Source organism: Hemicordylus capensis, chromosome 1 (genome assembly GCF_027244095.1).
Source record: "Hemicordylus capensis ecotype Gifberg chromosome 1, rHemCap1.1.pri, whole genome shotgun sequence".
NCBI lineage: Eukaryota > Metazoa > Chordata > Lepidosauria > Squamata > Cordylidae > Hemicordylus > Hemicordylus capensis.
This window is the reverse complement of record NC_069657.1, coordinates 197,827,553-197,846,390: the sequence shown is the minus strand read 5'-3', so window position 1 is coordinate 197,846,390 and position 18,838 is coordinate 197,827,553. Positions and strand designations below refer to the sequence as shown.

The following is an 18,838-nucleotide window of genomic DNA, read 5'->3' as shown; positions in this document are numbered from 1 at the left end:
CTGGACCTAAAGGCCTTTGGAGACCTCACTGCAAGTTAAGCACAATTTTTTAACACACAGGTTCTCGGGGGCACAAACCACACCACCCAGGACAAACTAAAGATGATTTGAGGGCCCCCAGGGGGTGTGGAGGTCCTGGACTTTGGCCCCGAAGTCCAGGGGTAAGAGCACCTCTGTGTGCACTTCTCATATAAAGTGGGGTATGCTTTTGTGTGTGTGTGTACTGAAATATCTGGGTGTGATAACATGAGTTATGAACATAGGAACATAGGAAGCTGCCATAGACTGAGTCAGACCATTGGTCCATCTAGCTCAGTATTAACTACACAGACTGGCAGCGGCTTCTCCAAGGTTGCAGGCAGGAATCTCTCTCTCAGCCCTATCTTATAGATGCCAGGGAGGGAACTTGGAACCTAGATGCTCTTCCCAGAGCGACTCCATCTGCTAAGGTGAATATCTTAAGAAGTTATGCCCATATGGAAGAAGGCAGTTATGCCCATATTCAACTGTTATGCCCATATTCAACATAAAGTGTAACATGAAGGCAATAGACATCAGTTCACACAGTATCCATACATTTGCTTTCATGAACAGAAGGTAGAAATATGAAAAAAGAATAACCAGACTAGAGGTGACCATTGATACATGCCCTCTACGATGCTACACAAATAGAAAAACATCATGCTCTAATTCCTAATTTTCCAAATAGCAAAACATCATGCCCTAATTCCAGGCAAGAATAATGCGTGAAATTAATGCCTGTCCTCATGAAACTCAGAAATCTTCCCATTTGATTTTACCTGCTCTCTTCCAGGTGTATGTGTGGTTGTTGTTGTTTTTTAACCCTGTTTAGTCGTTTTCATGAAGTACCTCTCAGGTGAGAAACTGAGGTCATTCATATGACCGGGAAGGCAGGGAGGGGGTGCTGTTGGAACTCACCTTCCCCCAGACGAGCAAGCGCTGGTCTGTTGCTCCCAAACAACCCGTGCTGCGTCCCTGCCTCTAGATACCCCACAATCTACTGTGCAACATGCGCTATGCATTGGGGGATTTCCCCCAGAGACAGGTGCTCTAGGCGCCTGTCTCTGTGTCCACTGGGGTTGAACGTTGCCCCAGCGAACACATGATCCTGGAGCCCAGGTTAAAGGCTCGCTAAGAGCCGGGTAAGAGCTGGGTTTAAAAGTGGGGCTAGGCAGCGCTGCCCGGTTAAGAGCTGGGTAAGAGACCTGGGCGCTTTCCAGGCTAGCTGCTCAGCAGCAGCAAAATGCCTCTGTTTGGGCAAGTCACATATGGAAAGTGAACAGCAGGGGGAGCAGTCTTGCAGCAACTAACAACCTGGAAAAAAACCAGCAACTTTTTCACGCTGGATATACGAGGTCCTTGCTCTATATCGCAGCAATTAAATTTGCAACAAGGAATTGGAAATATGAGTGGCACCCTGCTGTCCGCGTAGGGACTGCGGTGTTATGACATAGGAAGTGTGGAAGCACACTTCCAAGACTCGTCCTGACCCCATTGTAGGGTCTAGTCTGGAAAGCGCCCTGGCTAAGAGCTGGGTTTAAAAGTGGGGCTAGGCCACTGCCCCGCCAGGATTGGGCCTGATTCTGGAAGTTCTCCTGCACAGCCTAACCCAGGCTGGGCTTCCCTAGCCAAGGTTAGCATGCATGTAAGAAGAGGTTCACTGTCTCTTCAAACAACCACGACTGTGTAGCCCAGGGTGGGTAGAGGAGATCTCTTCTGGTCACATGCCCAAGCCTTGTTATGCTTAGGAACAAACCCGGGCACTTCTTACCTCAATCCTCAACCTGTTTATCAGAAGTATGTCTCAGAAACAATTGCCATTTCAGTAGGACGTGCCTCCAGGGAAGATTAGATAGATTTGAAGCCTTACTGCTTTGAATGTAGAGCTAAAGCTAGACAGGAACCTTCTGGGATACTCTGTGTGCTCTCTGCCTTAGATGGAAGAACAGTAACTGTGCTGAAATAGTTCAACAGATGCCCATCAAGAAATCTGCAGAAATCATGTGGCAGTGCCGTTCATACTCCACCCAGTGAATGACGGGGGGGGGGGGCATTGGCAAGATGGATCCTCAAAGCTGCCACAATCACTGGCCCCAGAGACTTCTGGTCGAAATCAACAGCTTGATAAAAGACAACCCACCCAGCCCGTCATACACACACTCTGCCCTTCACTGAGGGCCAGAAAATGATATAAGCAGCTGCATGTTCTTTGCCCCTGACTTTTTAAAAAATTGAAAATCAGCCTTGAAGCCTCGCATTAGGAGAAGGAGAGAGCAATGGGGGGGGGGGAGGGCCTGCTTAACACTTTTGTCCCTGCAATTTGTCTGTTCAAAATTACCACCTCCCAAGCCACTTTTCTACACACGTGGGAAAAAGATACAGGGCAAATATTGGACTGTAGTCATTTTTTTTTAAAAAAGGATTACAGTAAACTCCAGACCTAATGACAACATATTGACCACGTATGATCTCCTGTGGCTACAAGGCTTAAGGATCAGGCCTTCAGAGGCCAGAGCAGAGAGTCTCCAAAACAGTAGTAATCTATTGAGCATCTTACGGCTTTCTGAGAATCATCCTCATATGAGCATCTGGTCCAATCTGAGAGAGCAGGAGCATGGTGTCTTGTAGTTCTTCGTCACATTCTTTCTTCTCCTCCTCCGTTGGCATTGAGGCATCCTCATGTTCATCATCCAAAAATCGATAAAACAAGTATTTGTCCTGGAAGTGTTGTTCCTGATCAACTGGAAGGATCAATATGGATTTGTTTAACAATTATTTATTTATTATTCATTTAGCATATTTATATACTGCCCAAAAGGCGGGGGGCGGGGGGGGGGGGCACAGTGTACATAATCCAAGTTATAACCAATTAAAACACTTTCACAGAATCAAAACAATTCACAGAGTAAAACAATTTCAGAGAGTAAAACAGTTTAAAATTAGCTTTAATTAAAGGCCTAAGAAAACAGGTGTGTCTTAAGGGTCCTTTAAAAAGCAATCAGAGTTGGAGGTGCTCTTATTTTAACAGGGAGTGCATTCCAAAGCCCTGGGACAGAGTCCACAACAAAGGAGGTGCTCTCTTAAGTACCCTGGACCTAAACCGTTCAGTGCTTTGTAGGTAATTTAATATGTGAATATGTGTATATTCCAATTGTTGTACTTCCAAAAGAATCACAATTGCGTTGGAATGGCAAAGAATGTACATAATGGCTCTGACAGGCAAAAAACCAAGCAAACCGTACCAAGGGAAGATTTTCCTTACCATGATTGAGAACCCTTTCCTCCAGCAAAACTTGCCACATGCCAACAGCCTGTGTCCGTAAATGAACACATGAACTTTGTTGCATTATCCAGTCCACCAGTTCTGTTCCTACACAGCATTGTCTGGTGGAAGAATAATAATTATTTATTATAATATTGGTTGAATATATCAAACAACCAAATAAACAGACATTCAAACCAACCTTATCTCATTTTACCCCCATATAATTGCCCATGTGGTCCCAGGCCCAATCCCTAGGAGGCCCCCTCGTCAAAAATCCCAGAGAGCTGCTGCCAGTCAGTGTAGACAATGCTGACCAAGCTGGACCGGTGGTCTGACTCAGTAGAAAGCAGCTTCAAATGTTCACCATGAATTGGTACAGCAGAGTCGCATGGCAATCTCTGCTCCACAGATGTAGCAGAACTACGTAGAGTGATGGTTTTACAAGGAAATTGGCTGGATCTATAAAAGATTTCATGATATTCCCCGGGTGTTCTGTGCTTGGTTTCCCAGTCTTAATTTTACTGCCACACTAGTCCTTTAAAAAGCCAACACTTAAAAGAGGAAAATTAAAAAGAAAAGAAATAAGCTCTCAGCAAAATGCCATTTCAAATACACTCATATGTCTGGAAAGCCAGGGGTGGGTGTGGTTTTAAGGGCTTTCAGGAGGAAGGGGGAGATCAGGGGAGATTCTGTCAGTAGGAAGATGCTTGGTAGATTTCAATGGAGTGCCTTTGGAAATATTCAGGAGTACACTGCTTTTTTGCAATTTATTGTGATAGCATTTGTGGTGGGATTTTTTAATTCCTTGTGCGAAAGATCGCAATAACTTTTGTGGCTGCTCTGATGTGCATTAAATCTTGTTTAAAGACTTGGCTGCTGTTGTGTTATGGAGTTCTGCTTAGTATTTGAAATACTTTATGTTTTATGGTGGTTCTAAGGATTTTATTTGGGTGGAGGTGCTATATGTTGCTTTGGGTGCCATTGCTACAGAGAAGGTGACTCACAAGTGTAAAAATAACATTTGCAACTTTCTTGAATACAAATAATGGCCATTTCCATTGAAGAGGCCTCTATAACTCTATGACAGGTGGAATAAAAGCTATCCTATATCAGCTCTTACCTTCTCAAACACATTTACTATCAAGAGCAGGGGGGGAAAAATCTATTTAATTCAGTTCTTCAGTTCCCCAGAGAATTGTGCATGGAATTGCTATTAGGAATTAGCAGAGGACAAGAACGAACTAAATTAAATTTTGCTAGCTTTAAACTCTTGTCCTTCCAGAATTACACAGATAACTCATTTTAGCAAGGCAGTGCTGCCACCAACAGGATGCACAGAAGCATGAACCATAAACAGAAATCTAGATCTATCTACAAAGCACACTGAACATGTAACATTCAGGCACACTGCAGCCACAATCTAAGACAGATGCCTAACTTCACTGGGTATGTAAGAAAAACTTATCTGAAGGGCATTCCACATGGCCAGCAGCTCATTTAAACTGGGTTGTGTGGCCTATTCACGCAGCATTAGTAACCCAGGGATTTGTGGCATGGGTTAACACTATGGCACAATCACACCTCATTCATTGTATATAAGCCTCCAATGAGTACATCCACTCATCATAGGTTTACATATTATGTTGTTTGTACAACATGCCACATGGGTAACCTTTTATTACATGTTGAAACTGCACCAGAGTTTAAGTATACTTAGAGTTACAGAGTTCAGTGTGCTGAAGTGCTGTATAGCTCTGTCTTAGATTATGCTTCTCAAATCCCATAATCAACTCTGATCTTTGGAAAGCTCAAGGGATGGCAAGCCATAATCAAATCACAAGATGATAGGCTTGTTCACACAGTCGTTTGAATCTAGGTTTACCAGCCTTAGTGTGATTGTGTGAACGCAAGCCAAGGTGGGACTTTTAGGCCATAAACCACCTTGGCGTGTGTTTACACAATCACTCACTTAAATGTTGGTAATCCACATTAAACCTAGAGGCTATTCACACAGGCGTGAAAACTGGGCTAAGGGAGCACAGCCTGGTTTTTCACGTGCATGTAAACTGCCGGGATTGGGCCTGATTCTGGTGGCACCACGGCAGCAACCCCACCTATGAAGCCTCCCCTCAAAACAGGGTTAGGAGAGCGAGCACCCTCCTGACCCCATTTGAGCGATCGTGTGGCAGCTGTGGCTGCTTGTAAACTCGGGGAGGGGAGGGAGGATCCCCATAATGCACTCACGCGATGCATTTTGGAGCTCCAGGGGTGGGGCAACATGGGCGGGCATGTCCAGACACCCCGCCCCTCAGAGCTGCTGGCAGGTGCTGGTGCTAGTCTGGGTGGGCAATCCACCTGCCCAAGGAAGGCAGCCTGGTCTTGTGCAGGGAGGTAAGTGCTTTCGTGCTTCCTCCCTGCAAACTGGGTAGCCCTTTCTCACAGGTCATGAGAAAGGGCTCCTAGATTCAAACAACTGTGTGAACAAGCCTGATGTATGTAAAAGGAAAGCTGAATTTTGTTCCCATATACACTCAACTCACACATACCTGTATGTCTTCAGATGATATTTGCGATCTCTTATCATGTGAGGAGCTCGGGAAAGGATAGTGTTCCGTAACACTTTTCCAGCTCTGAGGATTTTTTCTGATGGAACCTTGAGGATGAGGCAGGGGGAAAAAGGCAGTGTGCAAAAGTTAAACTTTTGTGGTGTCCTGAAAATCAAAATACCACTCCCATGTCTTTTGTATAGATATTGTTTTGTGGTGCCAGGAAGCCAATTAAAATACATTTTAATGACAACAGGGTTTTAAAACTTGTTCCTAAACGTATGCCCCAGTAGAACTGTTTAAAACGTTGATCACCACTCCATGGTTAATGTTGAGCTATCACAGAACAATGCATCGTATTGCAAGCATTTCTGTTGGTGTGATGAGCCTTAGGTTATTGCCCCAATCCAGAAATCTATGTGTGTGCACTCAGTCTGTACACTGAATTAGATTCCCCATTTCTTCTAACACCAATCTTTTCGTTAGACAAAGGATTGTATCTGTTGTCTCCTGCCTTTGTCCATTTTATTTTATTTTATTTTTTATTAGATTTTTATACTGCCTCATGCAGATGGTTTTAGGTAGTTCACAAATATAAAAACGGGTAAAACCAAAATAAATGACTCATTAAAAACAAATGAAATTAAAACCAGTTTAAAATCATTTCAATAATAACTGAATATTATTAAACTGAACCAGGACAGAAAGATATGGTTTTAGGCCTCTCTTAAAGGTTGCTAAAGCTCTTAAGCCTCTAATATCCATAGGGAGTGCATTCCAAAACCCAGAAGCAGCTACATAGAAGGTCTGATCCCAAGTCACCCCAGGCAAGCTGGCAGCAGCTGGAGATGGACCTCTCCTGGGACTTTTTTGCACAGCAGGTTTTACCGCGAGTTTACGGGAAGGCTTTACTGCAAACTCAAAAGTTGTCCCCACAAAATGTCACAAATAGTGGATATTTCTACCCCGGATATAAATTGGGCTACACTCTAACGTGCAGTGAAAAACCCAAATTGTGTGTGATTTATTATTAAATTAATTATAGAAGAAGAAGAAGAAGATGAGGAGGAGGAGGAGGAGGAGCTTTGTCCAGTCTAGCCTGTATGTAGAAGAAGAAATGACACATAACCTGTGTCATTTGGTTATATTTTATTTATTTATTTATCAAATTTTTACAATGCCCCAAACTTTCATCTCTGGGCAGTTAACAACAACATAAAATAAGTTAAAACTTACACAAAAGTCTTAAAACTATTTAGGCAATCTAAAAATTAAAAACAGATTAAAACTTAAAAATTTAAAAAGCTGAAAAAGCTTGGCTGAAGAGGTGAGTTTTCAGGTGCTTTTAAAAAATTGTCAGATTTTAGTACTAGTGGACTGTCATTGGGTATTCATAGACATGGTATGGTGTGGTTTTCACCATTTGATGTCCACTTCATAACAACTTGTGAAACTGGATAGTCATTCATTGCATTTACACCAGCTTTCAATCAAAGCACCTTTTCATTTTAATGTTTTCCAAGTTTATATCAAATCTGCACAACCCTGTAGTTAAAGCCTTCAGGGAAACAATTTAATCTAGAGTATTCACACTTAATGGAGTAGAACCACAGCATCATTACGATGGCAGCATGTATGTAAGGTCTCCATATTGGACAATCCCATCTTAAGTTATTTCAGTTAATATAGCAGTTTAGGCCTGCGGCATATTTGCTCCCATTACCTCTGTAATAGTTTTAGTGGCACGTAGCGGCATGTGATGTTCAGTGAAAGAAGTCTGAAAAATAAAATGTAAGTGAAAGGAACAAAAGTAGCATTGATGAGGAAAACAAAAATGGAAATGATTTTTCAAAGAAAAAACAAATGAAGATACTAAAACTAAAAATGTTGAGGTCTACGAAGAGCCCAAATCTGCAATCCTCCATGAAGTCATACAAAAACCATATATAGCATCAAGAATAAATATATGACAAACTTTAGACGAAAACAAGAAGATGTATAAACCAAAGCTGAGAAATATAACAAGGAGATGCTCAGACATTACTATCAAAACCAGGTGTTCTGAGACATTTTGCTGCTTGAGGCAAAGGAGAATATGACCCCATCCCCATTTGTGGGCAGGTGTTAGCATTCTCAGGCCATGTGGCTGAGGCAGCAGTGGCGACACACAAGGTAGTGGCGGCAGAGCTCCTACCTCACACTGCAGGTGGGGGAAGGAAGAGGGGAAATAAGAGGTGCACCTTGGGCGGGGTGTGTGTGGAATAACAGCATGCTCCAGTGGGGTGATGAAGGATGGTGGCACCAGGCATCAGGAATGCCTGTGAGGTGGAGCCTGTGGGAGGGGGCAGTGCTTGCTGCCCCTTTCATCCCTCCTTGCCTTCATGCCTGAGGCAACCATATCACCCTGCCTCAGGGAAGGGCCACCTGCTCAAAACTGTTCACTAGTCAATCACCATGGACCGACTCGGGCAATACACTGACCAGCACATACTAAATGTGGCAGGGGGAGGAGTCAGGCACATGTCTCCCTATACCCAGTGTGCCCTTGCCTAATCATGCAGGTTTGTATTTATACAGTGCTTTGATGCATGGTTTTAATACTATTTTAAACTAGTATTAAAACTGTTCCCACCCATGTAATTAAGCTGGATAACTTCTGCCTGTTCCACTTTCCAGCCTTTCTCCCAGCCTGGGTACCCATGATAGCCATGCTGGCAACCCATTAGATCTCATAGTGCTGCTTATTAATGCCAGGTCACTTAAAGGAAACTCAGTAGCCGTCCATGACCTGATATTGAATGAAGACCTAGCTTGAGTGGTTGAAACCTGGGTGGATGAGGATGGTGGGGTACATTTATCATGTCCACCAGGATTCTTGCTGCAGCATCCTAGACTCAATTGACAGGAAAGAAGTGTGACCATAATTTATCATAGTTCTGTCTCCCTTTCCTGGTGCCCTGTCCAGCCGTTTTCTAGTTTTGAGTGCCTGTAACTGCAGGTGGGAGTTTGGGATAGGACAGGGATTCAATTACTGCACCATCTAGCTTCCTTTCCAATGGTCTCTCTGCATAAGCTCTTGGAGGTGGACTTGGGCATGGTATGGAAGGCCCTGAGGCTTTTGGCCCTGGTATAGTTTAACATCCACGCTGAGGCCACGTTGACTGGGGCACCTCCAGACTCCATGGCCATCATCATAAGCTATCCCAGTTTATATATGGCCCCGCACATGCAGTACTCCATGAACTAGGGCTTCTCCTTGAGGGGCAGGTGAGCTTAGTGACAAGGCAGGCCTTTTATCAGCTTCAATGGATCCACCAGTTGCGGCCTTATCTGGAGAAGTCCATATCTAGCTATGGTTATCCATGGTCACCTCCAGGCTGGAGTAACGTGATGTACTTTACATGGGGGCTACCTATGAAGAACACTTGGGAACTTCAGTGGCAGGCAGGCTATTTACAGGGGTGCCCACTGGTAGTGCACATCACCCCAACACTACATGATCTGCATTGCAGTCTGTATCTGGGCTCAATTAAAGGTGTTGGTTATGACTGTTAAAACCAGAAAGATTTGGGACCTAGAGACCTCAAGGACTCTCTTCACCTGTATGCACCTTCTAGTACACTTTGGCCATCATCTGAGGCCTTGCTCCAGGTTCTAGTGCCCTCTGAAGTATGATGGGAGTCCACCTTTTCAGTGGCAGCCCAACTTTGTAGAATGCCCATTTGGAGATCCAGCTGGCTCTTACTTTGTAGTTTGTATTCTTTCAGGCACTGTGTGAAAACCTGTTATTGTTTTGCATTCAGTCATTCTTATCATTACATTCCTATGCCACCCTTCATCCTAAGACCAAAAGGCAGTGATCAACAAATTGAAAACAATCATAAGATTTCAATAAAAACATCATCAAAAATAAAATAGACACAGCTCAAACACCTAAAAGGAGAACAGGGGGTTACTCGCTGGCCAAAAGCCTGGATAAAAAGGAGTCTTCAATCTGCTCTGATTGGGAGTGAGGGAGCCATGCAGATCTCATCCCCAAGCAAGTTCCACAGCCTGGGGGCAATCACTGAGAAGACCCCATCCTGCATGCTTCACAAACTAGCCTCAGCAGGTGTTGGCATACAGAACAGAGCTCTCCCAGCCAACCTAGTCAGGTGGGTAGATTCAGCTGGAAGCAGGCTGTCCTTAAGGTACCTGGGCCCAAGCCACTTAAGGCTTTAAAGGTAGTAACATTGGGGGGGGGCATTATGGTGTCTGGGCTGTATTGTGGAGCTTTCAGTTGTGGATCATGGTTTGTTTTAGCAGTTTTTAATTTATGAGCTGTTTTGTACTGTGTGATCATTAGCTGCCTTGAGACACTTGTGGCAAGACAGGCAGGGTTTACATTTTTTCACATACATCAATAAATAGATAGTGGTGTGCCAGTGCACTGGTTGGGAGGGGGGACATACATGCCCACACACCTCTCCCTTGTATTTAGGACTGGCCAGTATTATCTAGATCAGGCCAAAGTGCCTGGAAAATCATCTGATAATAAGTTATCATGAATTGCCTTTTCCTAGCTGATTTTGCACATATATTTGTAGGTGTATACTTCTTTAAAAGCAAACCAGCAACCACCTTAGCTGTATACCTAAACTGATGCAAGAAGTATGACCAAGCCTCCAAGAACTGTAACAGGATAATTCCCTGTTGGGAGTTCTGGATGCACTGGGGCCAAATTAAACATTACACTCAATTCCATGTTAATTTCCTCCGTGTTTTGGGGTTTGCGTAACCAAAAGCAACCTCAGCGGGCTGCCACGTGAGAAGAGGAAGAGTAGTGTGGGGAGAAGCTTCTTAATTCTTCCCCCCATGGCATTTTAAACCTCAAAATTACTCTTTCTCCAAGATACTATTTTTACCTGCAGGGGAGAAAAAATGGTTTTCTCACATACTGTATTTCTAGCTTAGCCCTACTTAACAGCTGAAATGGTAGAGGCAATCTGCATGTGCTGGAGAGTAAAATCGGTATTAAAGATTGTTTCTGTTTTAATGATCTTTAACACTGCTAAAATATGTCCTTTTAGAACCTTAGAGCAACCAATGCAGCCAACATACATTCAAATGCGACGTCAGGCATGCTTATTTAACATTTTGTACTGTGCTGCTTCAAAAAACTGTAAATGCCCATCTTTAAAAAACACACAATACAAAATAGGCCATCCATTACCAAAATTGACATATCATGGCATATGTCAGAATCAAAGGCATGCTGAAGCAGAAGATGGCCGGTGCACAAACACACACATATACACACACACACACACACACACACACACACACAGAGAGATTGGAACACAACGAATGATGTCTTATTTTCCTGTCATTTTCCTGCTTTCCTGCCACTATAACTACTTTGCATGAATTGAAAAAAGTGCTCCAAATGGCAAAACTCCAGATGTGTATATACAACTTATCTTAACAGATTGGCTATGACAAATGCAGCCTCATTTTTGTTGGGAAGATGGGGAATTGTCTGCCAGAAATGTTTTACTCTAAGCAAGAATAATGATTTCTCTCACTTTTTTGCTGAAGAAAGCGTGTTTACTTAAATAATGGACTCCTCCAAAACCAAGACAGAGAACTGAAGGCAAAAAGTGCCCCACTTAATACAAGACAAAACCTATTCACACAAGCAGCCTCACCCAGGGCAGGGGCTAACCTAGGGCAGCCCAGCCTGGGTTAGGTTGCTCGTGTGCACACCAGGATTGATCCTGATCCCGGCTCTGCCCTCTTGCCCAACCTTACTTTTTACCCTGGCCTTAAGAGCATGAGTGCCTTTACCCTGGCACCAGGGCCGTGTGTATGCTTGGGCTGCATGCAGAGATAGGCGGCAAGAGCGCCCAGCTGAGGGAGGATCCCACAATGCACTGTGCTCCTGGTGCAGTGTATTGAAGGATGCCGGAGGACTTCCTCCACTGGCTCTCTGCTCTGCTGCCCACCACGCCGCCGCTCGTGTGCTGCAGTGAGTGGCACTGCAAACTGGGGAGGGTGATCATGTGTGGGGAAGCAGACAGGAGCCTGCCTTCCTCCCTGCCAGCCCTCCCTGCCCACCAGCGATCATGGTCGTGTGCACCACTTTACAACGTGACCTGGGCTTCTCGTCAATTTCTTTTAGAAAAGGAAGAGGCCTAGTTCACACAATCATTAAAATCTAGGTTTCATGTGAACCCACATGTGGGAATCTCAGATTCCTCTCAGGCCATAAATTGCCTTGGTGTGGGCTAAATAATAATAATAATTAATATTAATAATTAATAATAATAATAATTTAAAAAATATAATCTTTATTTGTTAGCCGCCCCATAACAAATTGTTCTCTGGGTGGCTCACAACGGAAGGTTAAAACATACAGTAAAACCACATAAATTAAATCCTAACAGACAAAAAAGAAAAGAAAATACAAAATACAATACAAAGCAGCTTAAAAATTCATTTTAAGATTAGTTAAATTCAATCTGAAAACCAAAAATGAAACGGCCTGGGTGAACAAAAAGGTCTTTACCTGGTATCTAAAAAGAACAAAGTGACAAAGCCAGGCAAACCTCATGGGAGAGGCTATTCCATAAATGGGGTGCAACCACTGAAAAGGCTCTCTCCCTGGTAACCACCCGCCTCACCTCGTTTGACATCTGGAGGAGGGCATCTGAAGAAGATCTTATGGTTTGGGTAGGGACATATGAGGCAAGGCGCTCTCTCGGGTTATCCGGTCCCAAGTCATTTAGAGCTTTAAAGGTTAAAACCAACACTTTGAAACGGACCCTGAAACAGACTGGGAGCTAGTGCAGCTGATATATGAAGCATTGGCGTGATATGATCAAAGTGCCCAGTCCCAGTTAATAATCTTTCAGCCCTATTCAGCCCAGCTACAGTTTCTGGACCGTTTTCAAAGGCAACCCCACATACATCGCATGGCAATAATCTAAGCAAGAGGTTACCATGGCATGAGTTCACGCGCCATCATGCTAATGTTGTCATGCACATGAAACAGAGGTCCAAATGATTATGTGAAAGAGGCAACAGTGAACATAGTGGTGTGTTAAGTTCACCGATGCCTATCCAGTAGGAGTCCAACCCTAAAGTTTCCTTTGGGTTTTTATAAATAAACAAATAAATTATTATTATTAAAGATATTTTTTATCGTCTCCTTCCTCCAAGGATGTCATACATAGTCCCCCATCATATCCTTACAACAATGCAGAGAGGTAGCTTAGGTTAAGTGATAGTAATTGACCCAAGATTACAGAGTGAGCTTCATGGCTGAGTATGAACTTGGGTCTCCCTGGCCACACAGGCTCTTAATACCTTTATATTCCATAAGATATTTAAAGATGGCTAAAGTTTCCCCCCGACTGTGTTTGATGATGCTATTTTGTTATGATTATTACAAATACTTGTATATCATTTTACAGCATCTACAGTTCTCAAAGCTGTTCTCGTAGCACATAAAATGAAAAGATAGTCCCCATGTTTCAAAGAAGGTCACCGTTTAAAAAGAGATTCAAGGGAGACTCCAGTAAACAGCCACTGGAAAGATGCTATATGGGGGTTGAACAGTTATTCTCCCCCTGCTAAATATGAGCACCATCACTTTAGAAGGTGCCTCTTTGCCTGGTTAGCCGGGTATTGACCTTTGCTTTCTAATGAGCCCCTGGTGGCGCAGTGGTAAAAACTGCTGCCCTGTAACCAGAAGGTTACAAGTTCAATCCTGACCAGGGGTTCAAGGTTGACTCAGCCTTCCATCCTTCCGAGGTCGGTAAAATGAGTACCCAGAAATGTTGGGGGCAATATGCTAAATCATTGTAAACCGCTTAGAGAGCTCTGGCTATAGAGCGGTATATAAATGTAAGTGCTATTGCTATTGCTAACCGTGTTTTGTTGTCTTTATTGATTTCATTGTAGAGTTTTGTGTTAGCATGGTATTGTATTGTGAACCGTCCTGGGAGGCCTGAGAGAGCAAAAAGAGGCATACAAATTTAAAGGTAAATACATTTGATAACATAACTCCCACCCCCTGCTTCCCTCTCCTTTGTTGCTTGAAGCAATCCAGTTTTGGATGAACTCAAAAGCTTGTTGCTCATGCCTTCATAATTTTTAGTAGGTCCTCCGAATAAAGGCATTGCCTTGTTTTGGCTTGTGTAGCCCTTTTGTTTTTATTTTGTCTTGTGTTCTTAGGCACTTCCCTACCCTATTCAGTACAGGAGGAGTGTTAAGAGAAGAAATCCTGTATGGAACATTCCGTGCTTTGATTACTCGTGGCTATCATCACTAAACTGTGGACATGAGGGTGTGTTTCTACAGGCATTTCCCAATTACAAAGGTCAAATCTGGCTTCTGGCAGAGGGATGGGGAGTGGGGGGAGAGACAAAACAAAAACACAAGCCCCAAACGTTTAAAATAAAGAATAATGAAAGGTTATAAACTGTAAAGAGACAGCAATAATCTTTACCATCACTGTAGAAGTAACATGACAGCTATCTGCACATGACTTTAAAATGCAAACATTAAGATGTTGCTAACCTCAGTGTACTTATGTGGAAAGCATGACCCACTGATCTGGGTGTGCTTCTGAGCAAATTTGATTAGAATCATGCTAACGGGCTGTTTAAAAAGACATGCAAACAATAAATTTTATTCTTTCTTTCTCCTTCCTTATTAACTTCTGAAAGCTTGGCTGCTAACCTTTCTTTGTATACATAAAGAAGGGCTAATACAATGGTTTTATGTATGTATTGATTATTTCATTGGCTTTGTATTATGTTTCACTCTGTAACACCAGTTTCCAGCATTACTTGGAAGAGGCATTTCTATGTGAGATGCTATGACTGACTAGACAAATCTAAGTTTATAAAATTTCCTTTTTCAATTTTTCTGCCAAAGTTGAAAGAATAATTGCAAGATTCAAGGAATTCATTTTGCTGTTTCCAGCATAAGTGCCAAATGCAATGCTCGCATGCGCTTGACTTGTCAGAAGAATTGAACCTTGAAAAGGACTACCCTGTTTCTCACCATAATTACTTTTTTCCCCAACTGTCCAACTGCAAAAACTAATGGAGCATGTGTGCATGTCTTTATAGGCTGTGAAGGAATCACACAGAATTCATGGCAGAGGAACAGGGGCATCAAATGCATTTATAACCTGCGTCTGATCACATTTGGTGATGCTGTCTCCCATCTGATGAGATCATTTTCTGTAGCCTGGTACCCCAGCTCCAGAAGAAAATATATGGTGTCAAACCATGTGATTCCATATTACTTTAAAGGAGAATGACTGCATATTTTAAAATCAAGAATTCCCCTATGTCCTTTTGTTCTATCACAAAACTGTGATTTCCAAAACTGTCATGACATTTTAAGGAACTGCAACAAACAGGATGAAAGGCACATATGCAATATAGGTTTTCCATATCCCAAAGGAATAATCCTTCCTCAAGAGTTTGGATTACTACTGTGGAAGGAGATGGCAATAAAACCTTTGTAATTGCTCCTATAAACTAATTTAAGATATATTTTATTTTATTTCTCTGAAGAGTAGAAAGGAAATGATGCAGTTTATCTTGAATATGATTTTTTGAATTTTATTTCTTTTGTTTTTATTTTAGGATTTTTTATCTCACCATATGTCACACAGGACCCTCGGGGCAGCTCACAATATATCACAAATACTGCACACAATTAACATTAACAATTAACATTTTTAAAATGCTAAAACTATCAAAGCATAAGCATAGCAAAACAACTACAAATAAGATAGTATCATATGAAAATAAGCCTTGCCCCGCAAATGCCTGCTGGAATGAAACAATTTTTTTGAAAGCTGGCAAAACACACACAAATCCCCAAAACTGTCTGCTGCACTTCTCAGCAGTAGGCAGGTTTGTTTGTTTAATATACTGCCTGACTCCAAGGCTCTAGGTGGTTCACTACAGTAAATATAATAAAACCACAATAAAACAAACTATTAAAACTACAATGATTTAAAACCATTTTAAAATATTCAAAAATTACTAAAAGCCAGGCTTTTAAAAAGTATCTTAAGGGATCTTTTAAAGGCTGTTAAAGATGCGAAGCCTCAAATATATATATGTCATATATATATATATATAACTTTCCCATATTCATGCTTCTTACGTTCCATGTTCCCATTGTCATTCTGTCTTTACAGCTTTGGATTTTCTTTTCCCGCCTGGCAACATTAGCTGCTAGACGTCCAAAAGGCTTTAGTCTAACCGCATCATAAACACCATCGGTATTCTGAGAGATCCTCAGCTCTTCCTCAGTAGCATGTTGAGTACCATCCGATCTGAGGGACCAACCTATCATCCGACACTACATTGACAGTCATTCTATTTTGTCTATCCATGTGGGTTTCTTGCTAAAATACAGGAGTGGTTTACCATTGCCTTCTCCCACTCAGTATGAAATTATGCCTTTGTCGTTGTCACTGAAGTGATTGTCCTCCTCCAGCACCTTCCTATATTGCTGCTGCCTAATAAAAGTGCCTGCTTGCTTTAGCTGGGCAGCTGGGATGACCTTTGTGCTCTGGGTGACCCTAATGTACCTCCCGACGTACTTCACTCATCCCTCCCAGGAACATTTCTGGTTAGGGAGGAGAATCCCTAACCAAGATTCTGGTTAGGGAGATGTTATTCCTATTGATCCCAGCCACTCCACCCCCGCTACCCCCTTCCCCTAACCTGTTCCACCACAGATTACCTAGCAGGGAGAAGATGAGCCCGTACTAGGCCACTAGCTTCCCCCAACTAGGTCTCAGTTATACAAGCCAAGTCAGTTCCTCATCCATGATCAAATCATGGATGATGTCAGTCTTATTTTGAACCGACATGGCATTACAAAGAAGCAAGGTCAGGTTCTGTTGGTGGTTGGAACTACTCACTGAGGCTTGAGAGCACATAGGACAGCTGGAAGGGGAAACAGATTTCTGGTCTCCCTTCCCCTGTCATGGCCTGCTGACCTGCCGACACAAAATCTTCTATACCCCACCACTACTGTTATAGCCGCTCCTGAACCCCCAAAGGTGCTCTCTACTCCCTCATCTGTACCAGAGCCCTGACACATAACTGTAACTAGGCAGGCACTAACAAAGAGAAAAATGATCCCCTTCATAATCACAGAAAGGATCTCCCACAAAAAGCCCCCCCTCCAACCCCCCCCCCACAAAACCTGGCTATGAATATCTCTGACCCCACCCAAAGGCTGTCAGAAATACAAGAGAAACATACATGATCTACCCTCCATCCCACACTGAAGACCACCACCAAAGACTGGCCCCCATTGGCCACCAAAGACTAGCCCCCCTACGGCTGCACCTATGGCAGCACTGGATTGCCGCTTGTCTCCCTCTTATCAGCAGGGCCAGATACACCTCTCACTCCTGGCCTCCCTCCAGCAGGTGTTACACATCAAAGTTAGATGGCAGGGAGACAGCAAAAGCCAGAACAGAGAGAAAGCTACAGGAAAGCAGCCCTCTCACAGCCAAAGATGTAAAAAGGCCAGATGACAAAGCATCCAGCTTTACCTCCTTCACTCAATCAGTTAGTGGTTGAACAAAGAATTAAAAAGCCAGATCAATTCTAGTTTGCCAACAGAAGGTATGGGCAGCTTTTCTCCTGTCTCCAGCTAAACCCGGGCGTAGCAAGGCTGAAGTGGGCCCTGTGGGCCTTCACAAAAAATGAAGATGGGTCCCTGTCCTCCCACCTCTTCATCTTCTCTTCAGAGAGGCAGGAGGGGGAAAGCGGAGAGCACGTGGTCACTCTGCTAGTGGGTTCCCTCTCCCTCAAGAGCCCAGGGACACTTGTCCTACCACTCCCGCCTTGTTCAATTACAGCTATGCCCCTGGCTAAACTGGTCACTGGAATCTGAGGAAACATCTTTGGAACATGCACAGAGGGATATTAAAGACATACGTGTTTAATCTTCCAGTCAGTTCACCCAGATTCACAACTAAAGCCGCCATCCAGGAGGGCAGTGTATCAATGTAGAGGAGAATTTCATCAGTAATACAGAGGGAAGACGCAGACTGAGAGATCAGCAACTTGGGAAATTACTTAGCAGCTTAGCAAAAAAAGGAAGAAAGGGAGTGGGAGGGAAGAAGAGCCCAGAAGGTTCTGCAGGTTTTAGATCAATCACCTTGGCTGTTAGTGGCTTTCCTGATTTTTGTCTTGCTGCTGCCATTTTTCATTTGTAATTTTTTCTTATAAAAATCACATTTTTAATTTGTTTTACAGCCTTTAGGTTTAAAATATCTTAATTATTTAATGTCTCGATTACTGCTGGTTGTTTTTTAATCATTAGTAAGCTGCTTTGAATATTACTTTAATAGAAAAGAAGCCTATAAACCTATAACGCCTATAAAGAAGCCTATAAGCACTGCCCAGAGCTTTTGGATGGGGCGGTCTATAAATGTAATGAATGAATGAATGAATATAAATGTTTCAAATAAAAAAACCCTTCCTGGATTACTTGTTTGATAGCAAATGCCTCTTGCAGTAGGCAGGTGGAAGTATATGCTGTGATACCTAGATATGTTTGAGGTACTACAAATGGTACAAGTAGTAGGAACTTGTGGCAATGCTGAATGGGAACAGTCTCTGGGGCAGTGTTCCCTCTAAGAGGGATTCCCAGATGATGTTGACTACAATTCCCAGAATTCCAGCTGCAATGGCTTTTGCTTGGGGATTATGAGAGTTGTAGTCAACAACATCTGGGATTCCCTGTTAGAGGGAACACTGCTTTGGGGCCTGGTCATGGCTCAGGATTAGGCCTACTCTCCAGCTTGCCTGCCCAGGGGTCTACAGGTGGCTGCTCCTTGGCTCAGTAGAGGCAAAGTCAAGCTCAAATGACCGCACATGGATTGTACTATATACTAGAGTGGCACTTTCATATTCTGAACTTCTCTTACCTAACCTATTTAGGTTGGGGGGACATAGGAAGCTGCCTTGTA

General features: G+C 43.1%; 1 protein-coding gene across 6 annotated transcripts in view; it reads right to left on the bottom strand.

Moving 5' to 3' along the window:
• RAPGEF4 (Rap guanine nucleotide exchange factor 4) overlaps positions 1 to 18,838 on the bottom strand; it is a 247,792-nt gene that overhangs the window by 73,003 nt on the left and 155,951 nt on the right. For 4 of the 6 annotated variants that reach the window (XR_008310598.1, XM_053266590.1, XM_053266585.1 and 1 more), the window contains 4 exons: positions 7,556 to 7,609; positions 5,833 to 5,939; positions 3,284 to 3,405; positions 2,579 to 2,762 (listed from right to left, as the gene is read on the bottom strand). Coding sequence is in view for 5 of the 6 variants with exons in the window: in XM_053266590.1 (XP_053122565.1) it covers positions 2,579 to 2,762; positions 3,284 to 3,405; positions 5,833 to 5,939; positions 7,556 to 7,609 (467 nt within the window). In the remaining variant the exon portion in view is untranslated. The remainder of the gene's footprint in view (positions 1 to 2,578; positions 2,763 to 3,283; positions 3,406 to 5,832; positions 5,940 to 7,555; positions 7,610 to 18,838) is intronic. The other 2 variants (XM_053266600.1, XM_053266621.1) reach the window with 2 other exon arrangements.